General features: G+C 44.8%; 1 protein-coding gene across 3 annotated transcripts in view; it reads left to right on the plus strand.

Moving 5' to 3' along the window:
• Positions 1–20,582, plus strand: part of ABL1 (ABL proto-oncogene 1, non-receptor tyrosine kinase) — a 77,860-nt gene that overhangs the window by 37,043 nt on the left and 20,235 nt on the right. For 2 of the 3 annotated variants that reach the window (XM_039720028.1, XM_039720029.1), the window contains 2 exons: positions 17,990–18,163; positions 18,905–19,200. In XM_039720028.1, the coding sequence (XP_039575962.1) occupies positions 17,990–18,163; positions 18,905–19,200 (470 nt within the window). Of the gene's footprint in view, positions 1–8,458; positions 9,172–17,989; positions 18,164–18,904; positions 19,201–20,582 lie in introns of those variants that run through there. The other variant, XM_039720030.1, reaches the window with a different exon arrangement.

Genomic DNA, 20,582 nt, shown 5'->3' on the forward strand with positions numbered 1-20,582 from the left:
TCTTGAACTGGGTCACCACATGGTTGTGTGAGCACCAGTGCAGCAAGAGGGAGAAGGTGGGAAAGGTGGGACCAAGGCACTCTGTGTTTGGATGGGGTTAACTGGCTGAAGACCCTCACTCTGTGTCAGCAGGATTTCTTCCCAGCTCATCTCAGTGTTTGTCTGTAGCACTTTCCTGCTTCCTGCCCTGCTGCTCCATTGTGCAACTTTTCAGAGCAGTCACAGGTATTTTAGTTTTGTGTTTGTTTGTTTAAATATTTGTGCACATCCTCGAGATCCTCTTCCCTCCCTGAGCAGTGAAGAGACTCAGCTGAGCCTGACAGGACAGAAGTGTCTGGCTCACCCTTTGGAGCAGGGTGGGATGGCTTGGAGGGTGCCAGTGCCTGTTGTTCCTTGATACTGGGCACTCCTCCCTATTTTCTGTCTGGTATGTGGGCAGACAGAACCAGCTCAACCACATGTAACATATCTGCTCTGGGAATGGCTCTGATTGATGATGGGCAGGTAAAGAGGGAGTGAAGAGAAAGGAACTTTTGGGGTTACTGGAGATCAGTAGCACTGATTTCTTTTTTACACCTTCCTTTATCTTTCCACTTGTGCCTGGAAAGACAGAAACATGCAGAGGTATTGCACAGTCTCGTGCCATTTTCTAAATCTATATTCAGATATGACAAGCATGATTAAGCATACCAAAAAAACACATCCTGAAAGAGCTTAGCTTAATAACTTTTGCCACTTATGAATTCAGCATCAGTCTTTTGCTTTGTCTTAATGGTGCAACCCCGAGACAATGTTTCCTAGCTTTTTCATAAAAATCCAAATTAAAATGCTTCTTTCAATGTGTTTTGATGTTTAGGAATTGGAAAAGAGTGTTCAGCCTTTGTTAGCACTTGAACTGCATCCATCTGTGCTCAGGGGTGCATGGGTAAATTAGAGACCTTTTTCCTGCATCCCTGCTCCAGTTGGACCAGGACAGAGGTGTATATATACATTTTGATTTTGCCTTTCCTCATGGTGAAGTGGCTTATTTCTATATGAAGTTTCTTCCTGTCGGCCCCAGCCTTCACAGGAAAAAAAATACTGGTCCTGCCTTTATGTCATAGTCCCAGCAGGACTCTTAAAACTTCTTATATTGTGTCCTGACAACAAAATAAAATGCTGAACTGTTTGGAGGGAACCATTGCTGCAGGCAGTTCTAATTAACTGGAAGCTTTTCCTTTCTGAGAACATATATTTACTTTCTTACACTGGGAATAATAAGCAATTAGTGCTAAGGAGCACCAGGCAGTTACCTGCACATCTAAGGGAGGCTGAGAATAGATCCTGAGGGTGGATAAGTAGAGTAATTCAAATCAAGTGACTGTAGATGGCTTTATATAGTGGGTTTATGCTTCTATAGATGCTTTTTTATTCCTATAGTTACAAAGGGTTTATACTACTTTCTCAAAATAATATGTATTCCCCTGTGGATGAATTAGTGACATCTGGAATTCCTGAGCAGAAGGCACTGGAGTTTGGGGCTTTGGGTTGGGTATTTGAGGGGTTTTTTTCCTTTTTTTTTTTTTTAATTAATTAAAAATATTTTAAAAACACACTTATTTCAGTGTCAAAATATCTGTATGTTATAAAAGTTTCTGCCCATTGATATTGATAGTGTTCAAAGGCACTAACTGTCTAGGATTATATCCCTAGAGAAAAATGATCTCTGCAATCAAATTTATCCTATTCTCTTGTGACTGTGTGAGTGTGTTACTTGCCATTTTCTGCATTTCAGTAAATTAGGATAATCTTTGCTGAATTCAGTGCTGAAAAAGCTTAGGTGAGTGAGTACAGAAATGATGTGTGGCCAGGAAGGGAACCTTCACCTGCCCTGAAATGGGTGTGAAAATGTCAATACTGCTGCAAGACCTCCTTTGTGTGATCAACTTCAAGGCAAATTGAATTTCTCCTTGATTTGATGGATTATTTGTTTATTTGTGTATCATTATTTGCTCCACGTGGCTTTCATCCGTTTGCTTTACAAGTCCTTTGGTGATCCCCACACCTGTGGCAGCAGCAGGACACATCCATAGATCCGTGCCCCAGCCTAAACTCTCCAGCTGGGAGAGGAAAAGCAGCACAACCCCTTTGCCTGGGTGGGGAGAGCCACAGGGAAAAAGGAGATCCAGCTGGTCCCATCGCTGGAATTCCACAGCTGATGCACAGAAGGTTTTCCACGCTGGCCAGGGCTCAGGGGCTCAGGACAGGTCGGTGTTCCTGCAGGGAATGGCGAGGTGAGGGCACGGATCGGGTTCGTGTTTGCAGCCAGCCCTGGATAAACCTCTCCTCCTCCATGTTCTCCTAATCCCCGCTGGGTCTCAAGCGGCAGTGGTTCAGTAATACTTGTTTTCTTTTCTTCTTCTCCCCTTCCACCCCCTCCTCATGTGTAATTTGATCTCCGAGGCCTGCTCTTCTGCTTTGGCAGATTTTTCAGCTCTTGAATGGAAGAAATTAACCACTTAGTTACTGCCAGGAGTAACCCCTGTTCTGGTCCCTCTGGCTCTTCCTGCGGACCTGCTCGGATTTACCCAAGAAAAGCCCACAAAGTCATCAGCTCTGAGTTTCCCTTTTAACCTCTTCTCTTACCTTTACTTTTTCATCTGCATTTCCTTCCCTTTTCATTTAAAAGAAATACAGAAATGCTCCCACTCATGATCTGAGTCAGTATTTGGCAAGGACGCTTCCCTAAAATTTGTTTGCTGGTCCTTTCCAAGCATGTATGTTTTCTGATTGCATCCTGGCTGCCTGTGATTCCTCCCTTCCCTGGGCTGGCAGAAAATACTGAACTTCTGCAGGATCCCTAAACTGATGGAATTCTACCTAATGCACAGGAACTTCCAGTCCCTGCTCCCTCTTTCGCAACCTCAATAAACTGCCTGGACAATGGAGTTCAGTCATTAATAGTCAATAGGAATTCATGCCATTTTTGTGTCTTTAAGGTACATTGCTATTTTTTTTTTTCAGATCTGAAAAGTCCAAGAAGTTTCTTTGTTAGTTTTTTTTTTCCCTTTGCCTGCAGATGTTTCATAAAGCGTTCAGTGGAAGAGGCCCAAAACTTTTTCAGTGATGGGTGATGAGCCCCTTTGGACTTGAATTTAACCTTGCAGGCTTCAAATGATAATACTCAAAGCAATTCCCTGTGGAGCTCATGACCCATCTTCTGTTTTTACATGAGTACAGTGAATACATATCACCATTGCAGGAATTTAGTAGTACCTTCTGCCTTGTTACTACCTTAAAAAAATAAGGATTCTGCTCTGTTGCTTGAAAGGAATTTCAAATAGTTGAACATTCCATCTCTGAAATCCCACCACTTCCCAGGCACCTCCTTCACTCATGAAAATTGCAAATAACAAACATCTGTTAAATCAAGGAGAAAAACCAACAAATGCACATGCTTTATTGCAAAATCCTTGGCTTTTCTGTTGGTGTGTACAGTGGACTTTTTGTAACCTAGCTTTTCTTGGGTTTTTTTTGACATTTCTACTGATCAGCATGGGACTTGGTAAGTCCAAGTACCAAAAGTGTTTAATATCTCCCTGTACGTGCAGTTACCTCTCTGTGCTCTTGCAGGGCTATTCAGCTGTGCTGGATGGTGACTGAAGGAAGAAAAACACTCTTTGCCCTCAGGTGTTAACTTGCCTTTGTTTGTGGGGTTTTTTATTTTATTTACAATAATACCTATTGTGGGATGGTCAGAGTAGTAGCAAGAGGCTTTTGTTTTTAACATGCTGCTTTAACTAGCTGTTGTAAACATGTCAGCTGGATCTTGAGAAGAGCTTAAACAGGAAGGTAGAACAGTGGTCTGTAAAAATGTTTTGTGTGTGAATTGGAAAAGGAGAGACAGAGGTTTCTACATAAAAATCTGGAAGAGAGACACTGGCAGCACGGGGGGAGTGGTTCCAAGTTAGGGCAGTGGTGGAGAAAGGCTGGCATTTACACACATCTCTGGCACAAAGGTTCATCTGGCAGAGTGGCAAAGCCACTTGAGCCCTGCTTATCTGGGTTGCATTCCTAATGCCAGTGGTATTCCTAGAGCTCACCAAATGAGTGGTAGTTGTAGAGCCCTCAGTATCCTCGTAGCCTGGGCTTTCTCCTGTGGAAAATCTCACTTGGAGATCTTACCAGGCTGATGTAGAGCACATTCTATGTGAAAACACCAGCAAGGACTTTTCTCACCCTCTCCTCATTACATGCAGATATTATAAATAAATCCCAAATGTCATTGCCTTTTTGTGTAGTGCTGTCATAGCCAAGGAAGTGAAGAACCTTGGAGTACCCTGGAAGACTTGTTTTCACTTGTCCTTTGCAGTAGCTACAAGGTGTCTGAACAATCACTCGAGACTAAGAGGTGATCCACTCTGGAGACAGTTGTTTAAATCTGAGGTGGCTGGGTGTGGGATGTGCACTCACCTCTAACCCTGCCACCTTGGGCTCGCTTTCTGCCATGCCTTCTTTGGCAAAAGGAATTCCTCTACCATAACAAAGCTCTCATGACTCAACGTGCTCGACTCACTGGAGTTGTTGTATTCACTGCAAACAGCTCTGCAAGACTCCACCAGAGTTTTTGTGCTTCACGTGCCAAGAAAAGTAGAGTTGAGTAGCCAGGATGTGAAAGCTGCTAGTCCTGTCTGTCTGATAGATAGCACTGTCTTCCCAAACGTTTGGTACTTTGTGTCTAAGAGTGGATGAAGTTGTTTAATAGTGGAGGATCTGAAAATCCAAAGGAGAGCTGGAACCTGTCAGAGCAGGACTAACCCCCAGGAAAACAGGCAGTGCTGCATTTGCTGTCGGATCAGAGCCCAGCTTTGTTACAGCTCCATCTGTAGCACATGCTGTGGTCATCCATGGATTTCAACATCAGCTTCTTTGATTATTTGTATATACACATACACACACATTTTTTTAATCAGGTAATGGTGTTAGGATGTGTTATTCCACTACACAAAAAATGCCATCAGAAGAGAGCTGTGTAGCATGGGAGTGTTCTGTGGCATGGGCATGTTTTTAATCCTAAAGACAGTGACCTATGAATGTGCCAAATCACATATAATTGTACCACTTACTAAGAAAAATGCATCTCATAATTATGTGATCCTACATTTTGTTGCTCCAGAGACTAAAAAACTGTTTTACAGCTGGCACTGAGTTAGTCTTTGCTTTATCATGGGGAAATTCTCATCTGTATTTATGGAAGAGAAAGATAAGGCACAGGTAACTTTAACTGTAAACAAGAATTTGCTCTTTTTCTGGCACACTTGTTTACTCCTTTGCTTTAACCACTAGTTTAAGATACTTCTATTTCAAATTACTTTTCCCATCCCAAATCAACTGAATGTGCCTATCAAAAAATGCCCAGACTTTGGGACTTGAAACTCTGTTAACATTCCATGTTTCAGAAGAGGATTTTAAAACAAAATTGAGCTCAGATTTTAAATGGGTGACAAACACTCAAGCTGTTTTTAACAGTATCGCAACAAAATTCACTCCAGCTGCTAACATGTGAGATCATGCCAAAACTCACTTTCTGTTCATGGAGTCCAGTCCTTTTGCTGCTGCTGTCATGTGTGTGTGTGTGATCATTCTCTTTTGGATAAAAATCTGTCCTCAAATTCTGGGTAGCATTAGGAATGTAAAGAATAAATATCTGTCTGCTAGAAGCAGCTCAAACACAAAGGCCGTTGGCTAAATAGGTTTATGCTCTTGTAGGAGCATGAACAATAAAGGCTAATGGATACTGGATTGCATTAATGAGAGCAGAGCCAGCAGGTCCAGGGAAGTGATTATTTCCCTCTTTTTGGCTCTTGTGAAGCCACATCTGGAGCTCCTTCCCCTGTAGCAGATGCAGAGACCCTGGAGGGAGCCTGGCGGGGCTGAAGCCAGCACTGCCCCCCAGGACTGAGGGAAAGAGGGGTGGAAAGGGTCCCAGAGCTTTCGTAACCACCCCACTGGTGGCTGCAAGGACTCTCCTCAGAGGTGCACAGCAAAAGGAGGAGAAGCAACACTTAAAACTTGCAACGAGGCAAAGCTAGGTAGGTTTGAGAGACTGAAAAGTGTTTAACTGCCCAGCAGACCCGGTTAAAGTTTAGCTGCATAGAGCCTGGAAAATCCTGATGGTGGGAGATAGCCTCCCTCTGAGCAGGAGCTGGAGCTGGAGACCTTCTGAGCCTGCTCCCAACCAAATTGTTTTGCCATTCTACAGCAGAGAGCCTGGGTTGAAGGCTGCATCAGTCACTGCAGTCCAGAAATCTGCACACGTTTCATGACTGATCTTGTTTAAGATGTGTATGACAAACAAATGTGAGAGGGATTTATAGCTGACAGCAGTAAGAGTGGCAGAGGTTGTGTGACACTACCAGTATGGCTTTTATTTCCGTATCACCAGTTAATTTCATGGCATTCAGGAATGGCAGAGAGTATTTGCTCAAAGTATTTACAGCCCAGTTTGCCACGACACAAAAGAGGAAACGTTGAAGGATGATGTTTGTAGCACAGGGACCACACAAGCATGTCTGCCTGGAAGCATAAAGGGAATTAATTTGTTTATCTACAGAGGAAGTTATCCCGGATAGCTCTTTGTGTTTAACTCCCCAAGTGGATGTGTTTCTCCTACAGTGAGGTTCTTCTGCAAGCGGGTTAATTTAATTTGAGATGAGGCATTCTTCTTCAGGAATAAGAACCCCAGGAGTTCATCAGAAATGTAATCCGCATTAATTCTGCCGGCACTCATTGTATTAACCTTAATTGTAATGGCTGGGTGGTGCTCGTGGGGGGCAGCCTTTGTACTGCAGGGAATGCTTTGGGGATTCTGAGTTCCTACAGCTGCAGGAGAAGTGGGATAGGGATGGGATGCTCATCTCATGGAAAAGAAGTTGCATGCAGGATGCTTGATCTGCTCTTAAAACTTCATTTCATCCTGGTTCCCTAAACATGACACTGGGATAAAACATGTGAGGACTGAGTTCCTCCTGTGATTTATGTAACCTTTCTCCTCCAAATCTGTGTTTAACTCCTCTTTTTTTTCCTGTTGTTTTTTTTTCTCTCCCCCAGTGCAGTTGCACACAAGTTCCCTATTAGGCAGGCAAGGAACAAGTAGATAGGTGTTGGTTTCTCTTAAACGCTGGTGCTTCCATAAAATAGAAATTCTCCAGAAGTGGAGAAAGGATGGGATAGAGTGGGGAGAACTGTATTGCTGTTTTCCCAGTGTCCATGCAGGCTGCCAGCACTGGGGATGGGAGCCTCAGCTCTTTGCTGAACTGTCTGAATTGAGAAAAAGTTAAACTGCTTTCTAGTGTATTAAATGAGAATATTTGTGTTCATGTTTTCTGAGAAAAAGGTGAAAGCACTGTGAACATCACACTGTCTTTACTGTTATTTCTTTGCTAGAAATGGGACTTGTGTTAAAAAAAAAAGGCAAATGCTCTTATTGCAGTTCAGTAGGGGTTGAGAGATCAAGATTTTTTTTCCCAGATGTCCTTCATGTTTTTACCCCATGGATCAGAAGACTAAGGCAAAGTGATGCTGTAAAATAATGTTTAAAGAGTGAGCAATGTTTGCTTCTTTCGGAGGCACAGACCTCAGATGCTGGAAGCATGCAGAGTTTCCCCTAAAGTATTCAATGTTTGAAAACGTTGGAGGGCAAAAGAGCACAAGCACTAGTCAGAAACCTTGCCAAAATAAACTGTCAGATGTGAAAGCAAGTTTTCAGGGACAAAAATGAAGATTTGCTGCTCTGTTGACTCTGTGTGTGACACACCAAGGGCTGCACACATTGTGGGATGCTTTGTGCTGGGATCAGCTTCCCAGGCCGATTTCCCCAAGCTCTGTTTTCCACCCCCAATAAACTCTGCACCTCTTGCTCCAAGCAGCAAAAGTACCCCAAAGTTTGGGAGGTGAAAAGGGATTTTTGAGTGGAAATAATGCAGTTGTATACATATCCAATATGCTATCTCCTTTAGAGAGATAGGTAGGTAGATAGACTATATACATATATGTAACACAAAAATGATGTTTGTTTAAATGGGACACACAGAATAATGCCAGAAAACAATCTATAAAAAATGCATAAGCAGAGAGCATTAATCGGTGTGTAGCCTTGAGAAACATGCAGGGAAAATGAACAGCAGGTAGTGTGAGAGTGAAAACTTCTGGGCCCTTGTGCCGGAGGAGCAGCAGTAACCGCATCAGCCGAAACCCGAATCCCTGTGCCTGTAATTAGCGCAGAGACTCTAAGACAGGATCCCTGGGCAGGAGCTGCAGCTCCCCCGCTGTTTTTGTGCCTGGTTACAAATGGGCATCGCTCTCGGCTGGCCTCTGGCCGCGGTGTTCCAGCAGCCCCTTCACGGGCTGTGAAAGGACGCGCTTCGCAGCCTTAGCCGGGGAGCCGGGCGGCTCGGCCGCGCACGCAGCGCCAGCATCCCGCCTTTCCTCCGCTTTCCCAAACCTGTTGGTTCCCCCCTCGGCCTCCTCGGCGCTGGGAGAGGCGCAGGCAGGAGGAGGTTAAGGAGCGAGGGCGTTGCTGGATGCCTGATGTCATGGAGGCCGGCGGCGGCGGAGTGAGGGGCCCTTTGTTGGCAGCCGAGCCCCAGCAGCGCCCGGCGGCTGCCGCGCACGGCCGGCACCGCTGACTCTGCCCAACTTAGTTGGCTCCGCTTTTATTTTTTTCTCCTTACTGCTTTTATTTTTTTTTTTTTCTTTTATTCCTCCCCATCCCCCGCCTCCCTTCCTCTCTCTCCCGCCAAAAGAGTTGGGAAGGAGGGAAGATGGCTGGAGTGAACTCCCCGGGAGAGGAGGTGCGGGGCCCCTGCATTTTCCGCCTCTCGGGCTCGCCCTTGTAATGCTTTTCGGAGCGCTGGATTTCGTCGAATTTTCCTGGATATTTTGTTTTAGGCTTCTCCTGGATATGTTGTTTTAGACTTTTTTGAGACTTTCACCGGCTCTTTTTAGACTTTTTTTTTTAAAGACTTCTAACGGATAATTCCACATAGAAAATAAGCTGAAGGAAGGGGGGGAAGGGAACACAGACAGCCGAAGCCAAACTCTAACAAATGAAAATGTTGGAGATTTGCTTGAAATTGGTGGGTTGCAAATCGAAGAAGGGGCTTTCCTCCTCCTCCAGCTGCTACCTGGAAGGTGAGTACCCACGGGGACCGGGGCTGGGACGTGCTCCCGGGGGCACATCCCGATCCCACCAGCCCGGACACGATTTATCCCTCGATTTCACGCTGGGGCCAGGTTTGGGGGGATGTTTGGAGCTGGCCCCGTTCGGGCTGGGCTTTCCCGTGCGGGGGTGAGGAAGCGAGCGGTGGCGGCGGCGTGCGGACCCAGGTGCCTTTCATTAATGCAGTTACAGAGGCAGCGCGGCTCTACCATTTATGGTTGTAAAATGTCAAGTGATCTTATTGCCGAGCTCATAAACAAATCCCTATCTTCAGGCCTCGGCTTTATTTATTTTTTTTTTCCGGGGGGAATCTTCCTTATTTTGGACGTGAAAAACCCAACGCCATACTCAAGAACAAAATTTAGATGAGTCCATCAGTAAAATATTTTCAGCATGCGTTAATACGTAACGCCTTGGTCAATTTTGGTTATCCCCCTTCTTAGTGTGCTTTCCACAGGCATTCGTTTAAGCGAATTTTCTTGCATGCTTGCTTTTAAAAAGTGATTTTTGAGTCACACCCGTGGTTACTTGCAGACAGTGAGATGTTAAACATATGGACTCAACTGGTTTGGATGGAAAGCTTGGGCGACAGAGGCACCGCGCTGGGCAGGGGGGACTTTGGGCTGAGGTCTTGCTTGGGGTGACCTCAAGCAAGATTTTCACCCTGCCTGGAACAGCCTTGTGGTCCCTGCGTTCAGCCTCTTCACTGCTCGTTCAGCGCTGTGTCCATCCCACAGGTCCAGGCTCCTTCAACTTCTTTTGTGTTGCTGGATGTTGTTTCAGTAAAAATAATCCTCCTGCCAGGAGGACCGTGCTAACTCATCAAATCAGAGGCACGGAAGGCAGCAGCTGATTTCCAGGGGCCTATCGCAAGTCGCTGTTGCTCAACTCTCAAATATTCAGTGCAGAAACGGCCCTCGGAAATTCATGGGTTAGGAATCTCAAAATCTACAAATGGCTGCTCGTGGCAAACTCACTTGAAGAAGTTTTGGATCAAGAGTCTGTGTTTATTGGATACATTCAGTGACTCTGAGGAATTTTCTGTTCTCTAAAATCAAAGAACAGTGTCCAGAGGACTTTTTCTGCTTATTTAAAGTTTCAGAAACCAAATGGTGGGCAGATGCATGAATAATTTTGATGTTTTTATGTGACTGAATTCTTCTGCGATCTTTTAAGTATACAAAGCCTCTGTCTGTGTCCCCTGCCTCTGGTATTGCTCAGGGTGTGTGTGGAGAAGGAGCCCCACGCTGTGCTGGGCCTCCTGTCTGTGCTGCTGGATCTTTCAACACAGCCCTGGGAGAGCAGGCAGAGCATCTGGGGCCTCATTTCCCTCTGCAGAAATGAATGCTGAAGGATGATGTTACAAGGGTGTTGCCCTGACTCTTTTTGCAAGTTTTCTCTTTTGTGTTCTTTGCAACCACTCCCCCACTCCCCAATTTGCAATGCAGTTTCATAATAGGATTAGAGCATAGTTTGACTTGGCTGTGTAGGCAGTATGAGTTAAGAACGTTGGACACAATTAATTTTGTAGTATTTCCACTTTCTGCTTCCCTGAGACTGTGATTGTGTATTTGTTTTTTGTGAAAATGGGAAATGCATGTTGTAACTACTTTTACTCATCTCAAGGTAGCTCAGTCTCACTTCTCACCTCAGCATGGGGCAAACCCAAAGCCAGTGTCAGAGCTGATGTTAAAGGTGTACAAATGTGGCAACTGCAACCTTAATGTGGCAGTCAGGGCATAGACAACCCAGAACCCCCATAATTGATTGGGGAACTCCTGGAGAGCAGGGTGAGATTCTCATCTGAGGAAAAAGAAGTTTAAAAAAGCAGGATTTTCTGTTACTCCTTTCTAAAGCTGAATCTTCCCGCGCAACTTTCTTATAAACATTACTATGAGGTTGAAATCATTGTTGAGGACTCCTCCAAAAGAATGGTGGTGGCTTGTCCCAAACTCCTGAATTCCAAGAGCACAAGTGAAATCCATTTCCTTGTGTTGCCCTTAAGAATGTAACAAGTTTTTACATATGGATTTGTTATTTTAAGCTTGGCAGATCATGAGAAGGGGACAGGGTTGTGTCAAGGTCAGAAACTCTGGATCATTGCTCCTGGATCCCTGTGAACAGCCTGTGATGACCAGTCCATTTCCATGCACATGCCTCAGCCTCAGAAAGAATTAATGATATGATGGTGATATAATTGGAGGATTTAACTCTGCTGTTATTTTAGTTGTGTGGAAAGCTGAAGGTTTGTTTACTGTAATAGATTTGGAAACCTTAAACATAAGTGCTTAAAGACTGAAAGGTCCGTTAGATGCTTGGAAAACCAGTTGCAGCCAGGAGGATAGATGAAATTTTACTTAATTCCTTATTTTTGTATGCATGTGTTAACGGAAATAATTTGGTTCTTGGTTAATGAATAGCATGGGATGTAACAAAATCAAGTCCATTTGTTGTGTTTTCAAACACACTTTTGGAGAATATGGTGCTGAGTTTGGATTTGGTGTAAGGCTGGTTTGGTGTCAGGCACGTGTGTAGGTGTACGTGTCCTTTGACCAAGTAATCAGAAATGTGGTTTTCTTTTCATGGTGGTCCCTTCTGAAAGGCTTTTATGCTCTGTTAGTTTGCAGGAACGAGGGTTGTTTGGAGATGCTCTGTGTGTGGTGTGGAGGGCTGGCAGGTGCTGTGGCCCATGGCCGTGTGCTGCTGTGCAAGGCCAGACTGTCCTGCTCCCTGGAAAAGCTGAAATCTTCTCTTAACTGGATCAAAAATAAGTTCAAGCTGGTTCTAACAATGACTGAGTTTTCATATTGATGTTTGAGCTGGGCATTTCTTTGCCCTCATTTCTATTCCCACTAGTAAATATTGTTTTAAAATGTGACAGATTTGAATTTGTCTCATCTGCTTTCTCCTGTCTGCCTTTGCCAAAGTGAATAATTCCTCACCCACTTCACACCAAGAAAGGGTAAAGAGTAGAAGGGAAGAGGCACAGCGAGTACTGCTGCCAATCTGATCAGGAAAACAGAATGTGTCCATGTCCCAAATAGGGGCTGGAGTAGTCTTGCTGCCTTTTTGGGCTTGGCTGTACCACTGAAAGGCAAAAGCCTTGTTTAAAACCTGTCAGCATTCTCTGTGAAGTTGGAAAAAAAAAACCAAAAAACATTTTGGGGACACTAGTAAAGTCCTTTTGTTTTCTAACTGAAAAGACTCCTGTGTCCAGCCAGCTGTCAACCTGACTCTTCTTTTTTCTTTTTTTTTTTTTTTTTCCCTCTTCCTATTTTATTCCTTTTAGTATGTCTTGTTACAGCTGGAGTAGACAAGCCTGGGGAGGAGTAGCAGCCTGTACCCATTGCCCTGTTCCTGGAGAGGGGTTTTTGTAATGCATTTGGGCACGTATTAAGCCAGTCCTAAACTGGCAGCACAGTGACTCGTCTGCCCCAGTGTCCCTGGGATCAGCAGGCAGGGCTTTGGTCACCCTGCTAGGGAGAGCAAATGCGTTAACCTGGAGTTGCTGCCTCCCTTCTGTGTTTCCTCTCTTCCCTGGCTATTTTCTGCTCCTCACCTCATGGCCTCTCATCTACCACCACTCGGTAGAGTTCTTGCTGTTATCCACATTTCTGGCTTAGTAGTGGCTTCTTTGTTATGTGGTTCTTATTTGTTCAAAAATCTGGTTGATGGTGCTTGCTGCAGTTTCCCATGGGATGTGGTGAGGGAAAGGATTGTCATTTCACAGGAAAAGTTGTAACTGGTTTGAAACCTAAAACTGATCATCCACAGACATGTCAGTCCTTCCCTGAGCAGTGTGTGGGGCTGCTTAGTAAAACAAGGGAATAAAACAGTAAATCTTGATGAGTCTTGCTTGGTGCTTTCCCTGCCCAGGGCTCTGAATCAGGCAGACTTTCCTACTTCTGTTCCTTCAGGAAGGAAACAAAACCAAAAGCTATAAAAGTGAAGTTGTCAGAAATACTGAAGTGTCATTGAAGTTCACTTGAATCTAGTGACTCTTTCCTCTTCTTCTCCCAGATGTTATTGTCTCAGGTCAGGCAGAACTCAGTGGCATATTTGGGAGTAAAGTTCAGATTTCTGCCATACCCACTGTTCCACTCCATCCACCTACAGCCGTGATTAGCTGGCTGGAGAAAAATGATGTTTGCCATGTCACTAAGGGGTTATAAATGGAAAAAAACTCAGTAATGAGTTCAGGCAGAACCTACAAGTCTGTGTAAGAGTGAACTTGATGAAAAACCCAACAGAACAACCCACAAATAAACCAACAAACCAAAAAATCACATTAAAAGCCCCGAAATTATGGAATCATCTCTTGGAGGAGCGGCCCAGCTCAGGGGAGTGGGGCTGGATCAGTTTCTGCACTGCTTCCTCTCTGTGTATAAAAACACAATGTTTAAAAAGTGGTATTTATCTTCATGCTGTCTCTAAGAAGGTGAAGTTTCCAAATATCAGCCAAGAGCAGGAAAACCAGCAATTGCCATTGTTGCAGAGGGTCTGTGGCCTGGGTTGTGCAGTGGTAACAGGAGAGGCTGAGCCTGATCTCACTGAAGGGATGAGTCTGAAATAAAACATGAATCCCTCCTTCTTTTTGGAAAGATCTGCTTTACAGGTTCTTTAATTTTATATTTAAATCCATATTCCATCAGGCATAGGGAATCTGTGAGGGCCACTAAGGAAGAATACTGAGACAGAGAGACAGCTGCTCCATCATATGTGCTCAGAGTGGAAACATTTGGAAGTATTAAATCTGCATTGCTCTTCTGCCATTTATCATAATTTCTTCCAGGGGAAAAGGAGAGTAGAGGGAATGTAGGGAAAGGAGAAGGCTTAGGTGCCATGTGCTGTGCCTCCAAAGAGATTTCTAGATGTGTTCTTCACTCCCTGGCTCTACAAACCTTGTGGAAAAAATGCCAGCACAGTTTGTAAGCCCACAGGATGTTTGTTTTGTAGGGAGACAGGAGGTCTCCTCCTTCCCTCGGGACTGCCTCGCAGTCAGCTCTGGAGGAGCCAAGTGGAATTCTGTGCTCCTGCCTGTTTTCCAGCCCTTCCCTTACATTGTGGAGGAAATTTACTTGCGTTGATCTAGACCAGAATTGTTCGTATCTGAGACGTTCTCACACAGCCCCTAACCATGATTCATGGCTTTGTATGGGTAGGAGATAGTTACACTTACGAAACCTTTTAGTGTGTAAGCATAAATACCTTCTGGGAAGAACTTAATTTAGGGGGGAAATGATGACATTCTTATGGCTAATGCCTCAAAATACAAGCTGCTGTTGTCTTATTTCAAAGTCTGCATCGCTTTAATTAAGAGCCATCATTTAGTTGATGTTAGTGGAGAACTGAATTACAGTGCTGCTTTAGGACTCCTGTCAGGAACCCAGGTGTTATCCAGAGCAGAGTAATAAATTGCAGCCTTGCTGGGATGCAGCACAAGACAAAGTGGATGTGTGGAAGGAACGACAGCCCGGCGATAACAGATTGAATTACGCTCGCTTCCTGCCCCATCACCGTGCCAGGATGGCCTCCTGTAGGTACAGCAGCCAGGCTGATTTATTGGGAGGAACCTGGCCCACTGAAAATCTCAGCAGTGCTGTAAAATTGTAGTTAAAACCAGCAGTAGGAGGTGAAGAAGCTGTGTGTTGAAAAAGACTCTCAATATGTAGGAACAGCAACGTCTAATTCTTGCTCTGAAGGACTGGAGTGTCTGGGCAGATTTGCTGGAGGATAGCTCAGAGGGATGAGCGCTGCTGACAGCCGGCTGTACGTGGCTCCCAGATGGACATGTCCTGTCTGCTTCTCTCGCTTCATGGTTTTGTGTCCTCAGTCTGCTGACAGGCTCCTCTTGGGGCCCAGACCTTTAAAAGTGTGTTTTGTCACGGTCTATCAAGCTTCTGCTACACTCGGGTCACCACCATTCTGCTCTTTCCTTTACGCTCTTCTCTGTGTTGACTCAGGGCCTCATCCTCCCTTTCTGGACACTCTTCAGGCTTCATTCACCACCTTCCCCACCCCAGTTCTTAACTTGGGGTTCCAACCTCTGGAAAAACCAGCCCCACTCAGCCCAAGAGTTGTCTGGCATGTCCCCATCATGCTCTCCTGCTCAGCACATTCCCACACAGCCCACACCTCTGTTGGGGTGCCTGTGGCTGCACAGGAGGGACAGACTGGGAGAGACAGAGGGTGTGAGCATCCCTTGATTTCACTGGGAGACCGGTGTGGTTTTCCAGCTTAGCAAATTCTCATGTGTGTGTTTACCAGCCCTTGCTGCAGGTCCTTGCTGTTGCAGGCATATCACTGAGTCAGTGTCTGTGGGAATGTCGTCGAGCAAAGCCAGCCTTCCCCGACTCCGTGCCGCACTCGTGGGTGTTGTTGGCACTGGCATGGTGTTGTCTCACAGCTGAATCGAAGCACATACCTTGGCATCCATGTGGAGTGAGTCAGTCCCAGCCTCACCACGGCCTGGGCACGAGGGAGGGATTCTTGTGGAGCGCTTGGCTTTGCTCCCACATCCCCAACCCTGTTTGTGCCTGAGCCATCCTCACTGGGCTGCGATGTGCTGGAGTTGGAGGGGAGCCTGCCTTGGATTTCCTGCCTTCCTGTCGAATTAGTGCCCCGTGTGGGAGGTATTTTCCTTCCTAACAGAGGTTATGGTCCATCCCACGGAGCAGAGAGTGCTGGTTTGTCCCATATTTGGGGGAGAGCATCACAGCATCCCTGCTTGCTGAGGTTCTGTGTCTGCCACTTGCAGCTTTGCTGTCTGTCTGTTCCAGGTGTTCACTGATGGTTCAACTCCTTGGAGTATCTCCCATCACTGTAGTGCCCTGTATTTGATAAGGGAGCTTAATGGGTTTCAAAGCGTTTTCACGGTAAAATGATTATAGCTTAATTTCTGAAAGTGGATTTTCTGTTTCTTGTCTCATTGTCACTCTTGAGGGAAACCCAGGCTATTAAAATATATTCTGCAGGACACAGGAAGAGGAAGCCAGGATGTCAAGGTGCTTTAAAATAACCCCTCAACATACTACCACTTTTTCTGACTGTGGAATCGTTTAGAAAGTGGAATTATTTAACTGCTCTGATTCACTATGGAAATATATCTCCCTGCAGTTACAGTTTGGCTAGGAAAACAGGCGCAGCAGTGTCTGTATTTGTTATTTTGCTCACATACATCATATACACTTTCCAAGGAATACAGTAGTACTCATGTACATAAATAACCACCCAGAGAGCCTTTACCAGTAGTCACCTGACCAACACATCAAGGATGCCAGATTGTCTTTGGGTAAATAGTGGCCAGCACTACTATTTGCATTTTCACTATCAAAAATGATATTAGAAAATAATGTGTATTGTTATGATTTATAGGGTTGAATTTTGGGGGGTTGATGGGATTTTTTTTAGCATTTTCCCATTGGGAACATATTTTGGACGTGTCCCAGTCCACACTAAACCTCCATGCGTTTTCTGATGTCATTTGCATCAGTTTTTCACTGGTTTACTGGCACAGCTTATACTCAATTTCCTGGCCAAACAAACAGTAGTGTTAAAAATCATGTTTTGACAGGATTGCATCTGTACAGCAGCACAATGCTACTGAGTACTGCAGGTATAAAAAGAGATCTGTGCTCCCGGGTGACCTGACAGTCTAGGAAATGCTTGGCATGGAATTTCTGTGTCTGTGCAGAAGAGGGGTTCAGCAGACAGGGGCAGTTCCATGGGGCAAGGAGCTGCTGTGACAGTGCCGTGTTTCCTGTCCCCAGAGCCGCACTGACGCAGTGCTTTGTGTGCAACTCTGTGACCTCACTCAACAAACTCATCCAGATGGAGAATGACCCTTCAAAATACAAGAGTTTCACAACTTATTGTCCTGGCTCTGTGCCAGTACAGTCAGGCACGGTGCTGCCAGCACATCTGGGGGTAGCGTGTTAAAGAGTGAGGGGCCACAGTTATCTGGAACATTTCTGCTCCAAACTCTACAATCATGCCCCAAATTGAAGGACTTGCAGGAACAACTGCAGTAAAATTCCCTGATGTATTGGGACTTGCCTGATACTTACTGAATATTGTGTGCCTAATGTGCTGCAGTGTATAAAAAACTTTGGAGGTTGATTTTTACTCACCTGTAAAGCTCAGTTTTCAGGATTCTCTGTCTTTGGAGTTAGGGTTCCTAAAAATGTAGAAGTATGCTCAACACTGCTGTGGTTTGAGAGTGATGGGCAGGAGAGAGGGCAACAAAAAATACTGCCTTGTCCTCAAATAAGAAGAGAAATGATTAAAAAAAACTGTGAAGACCAGAAAGACCTAACTCCTTAAATACCATGTCTTATAAATCTCACCTTGTTTGGCTCCATTTGCTGCTTATTCTAGCCATTTCATTTATAGGATAATTAAGGGATTTACCTTTTAAAGGTCTTGGGTTTGTTTTCAGATTTAACCATTCCAGCAGTTAGATGTGAGCCAAAGGATTTACAGGCAACAAACAGCCTACGTGAGCTGCATTTACTGGAGGGATGGAGGAGGGCTTTCCCTTTCCTGCATTTCCTGAGAGACAGGAGCTGGGGGCTCTGGGAGGGTTGGGGACAGCTCTGGAACAAGAGTGTCCTGCCTGTGTGGCAGGAGATCTGCATTAAGGCACTGTCCATATCTGTCCTCTGACGCACGAGGAGCACACGTGTCACAAAACAATGCAACCTAGAAAGTCAGAGCGTGTGGGTTGGCCAGATGGCTTTTATCAGCCAAAATGAACCTGCTTTTTCCTTTCTCTCCCTCTTTCTCCTCCAGAAGCCCTTCAGAGACCGGTAGTGTCAGACTTTGAGCCGCAGGGTCTGAGCGAAGCAGCTCGCTGGAACTCCAAGGAAAACCTCCTCTCCTGCCCTAGTGAAAATGACCCCCATCTCTTTGTTGCACTGTATGATTTTGTGGCGAGTGGGGACAACACTCTCAGCATAACTAAAGGTAAGGTCACTGGCCAGAATTCCACTGGGAGTGTAGGAAAGGTGTAGGAAGGAAAATCACTGTGAAATAATTAAGTTCTGCACCAAACCCTGTGGAATTTTTTTTACTGTGGGAAATCATCTTAAACAAATACAAATATTTCACAAAGTCATGACCTTTTTAAAGGTTATAACTGTCTTTCTTTATTGCATTGGGCAAGAAACTGTTTGTCAAACTAAATTCTCCATTAGGATCAAGAATTTGAACTGAGAAATTAAACTAAGCTGATTTTGGAGGCTGGCCTCTTATATTCACAGTTCTCCAAAACACAGTCCCTGTATGAAAAATGACTGTACAGATATAAGGACTCAGAAGGATTGAGTAAGAAAACACTGTATGTACTCCAAGTCACATCTACTTACCTTCCTAATTGAAATTATTTTTTTATTGTTTATCCACTCCAGTTCTTTCCTAAATCCAACAAGCCAACTCAGTTCAAATAAAATTTGCTGGATTCATTTTTTGAACTCGAGCAGTATTGGAGCTGGTGCAGAACTGCAGGAGAGCCTAAAAATCTGAAGCATGTGACTTTATTTGGCTTGGAGAGATCCACTCAAGCTTGAAGAGAAACACATGCTCCCTGCTGAGTCAGATACCTATTCTTACAGAAGATTATTTAATGATCTGCTGGGCAGAAAGAACTTATCTTTGTCCTCAACTCCAGGGCTTACCATGTCTAAACCCATTTTTCCCTTCCCCAAGGTGAAAAGCTCCGTGTGCTGGGCTACAATCACAATGGGGAGTGGTGCGAGGCTCAGACCAAGAACGGGCAGGGCTGGGTCCCCAGCAATTACATCACGCCGGTGAACAGCTTGGAGAAGCACTCGTGGTACCACGGGCCGGTGTCGCGGAACGCCGCCGAGTACCTGCTGAGCAGCGGCATCAACGGCAGCTTCCTGGTGCGCGAGAGCGAGAGCAGCCCCGGCCAGAGATCCATCTCCCTGCGCTACGAGGGCAGGGTCTACCACTACAGGATCAACACTGCCTCCGACGGCAAGGTAGGCAAACCTCTGCCTCCAGGCTGGGCACACCTTGCTGGGGTATTTGGTGGAGCGGTAGAAGTGGAACGGAGCAGTTCTGCGCTCTGTCGCAGTAAACTGTGAGATTCTGACATGGGACAAAACAGTTCTGTTCCTTCAGCAAACTAATAGAAGCTTTTTCTCCCTTTCTTTGAGGGAGAAAGTAGTAGAGCTAGATCAGAGCAGAATCTAATAGATCGTTAATAAGAGATCCTGAGAATTCTTGTCCCTTATGTTCAGTAGATAATCTCTGACTGTCAAATCAGGAAAGTCAGCGCCTGTTGCTAATAAGCCTGTAAATATTAGGGACAGAATGCTTTCTGAGGTATTCTGCAGTATTTTTAACTACTGTTTTGATTTCTCTACAGTATTTCAGCGTGATCATTGGAGACGGGTAGGCACTTTCACTTTTATATGGGCTTTGTCCCCAGTTCCTTCATTTTTTCCCTAGATTGTTGTGTGCTGTAGCAGTGGTGCAATGCTGTGCTTTGTGGATGCTGCAGAAAAATGTTAGCATAAAAGTGTAGTTTTCCACAGGTTTTTGTTTTGATTTCATGGAAACATTTCTACTGGCATTGGAATTTGGAAAATGTTGTTTTCTAATAAATCTGTTTTAAGCAGTGTCTTTTTAGATCCTGTGCAGAAGTTAAAGTGTGGGTCTGGAGCATGGCTGCTGAGGCTCTTATTGCCAGCATCTAATAGATGACATATTCTGTGCCATTAAATTTCTTCAAAAGAAAAAAAATAAGAGTAATCAAGTATAGTAGCAGCCCACTGTGCCCAATTTTCCTTTGTCCTGTGAGACCTTTACTCTTCTTACAGCAAAGCTGACAGCAAAATCTTTAGTACGAAAATACAGGGAACTGTTACACCATGTTTCCTATTTATCAGACTCAGCACTCTAAAACCTCCAGTAAGATAACCAGATTTTATTCAGTGATGAAATACTTTTTGTCCCCTTTAGCAAATGGCTTGTAATTTGAGACAATTCTGACCATGTTATTTAAGGCAACATATTTCCAGCTTATGGCATTTTGATTCTTCCTTCTCCCTCCCATGTAGACACTCTCTGTGGTCAGCATCAGCTCTGTGAAGAGCTGACATGCAGCATACTTGAAGGACTACATGACAACCTGGAATATTATTCCTCCTCCTGTCTCTGTGGTGGATATTCCTTCTATTCCCATTGATGCTGGCAGATGAGCAGTGCTCACATGTTTTGAACCGAGGGCTCTTGGGTTGGTGTAAATAAGCATGTGTCCGTGAGGAGACAGCACATGTTCTCCATTTGAGCTGTAATGGAGTTTGGCATATGAAGGCTTTCATCCCAGCAGAGCTGTTTTTATCCCAGAAAAACAGTT

The sequence above is a fragment of the Passer montanus genome, unplaced genomic scaffold (genome assembly GCF_014805655.1).
Source record: "Passer montanus isolate IOZ18808 unplaced genomic scaffold, ASM1480565v1 scaffold43, whole genome shotgun sequence".
Classification (NCBI taxonomy): domain Eukaryota; kingdom Metazoa; phylum Chordata; class Aves; order Passeriformes; family Passeridae; genus Passer; species Passer montanus.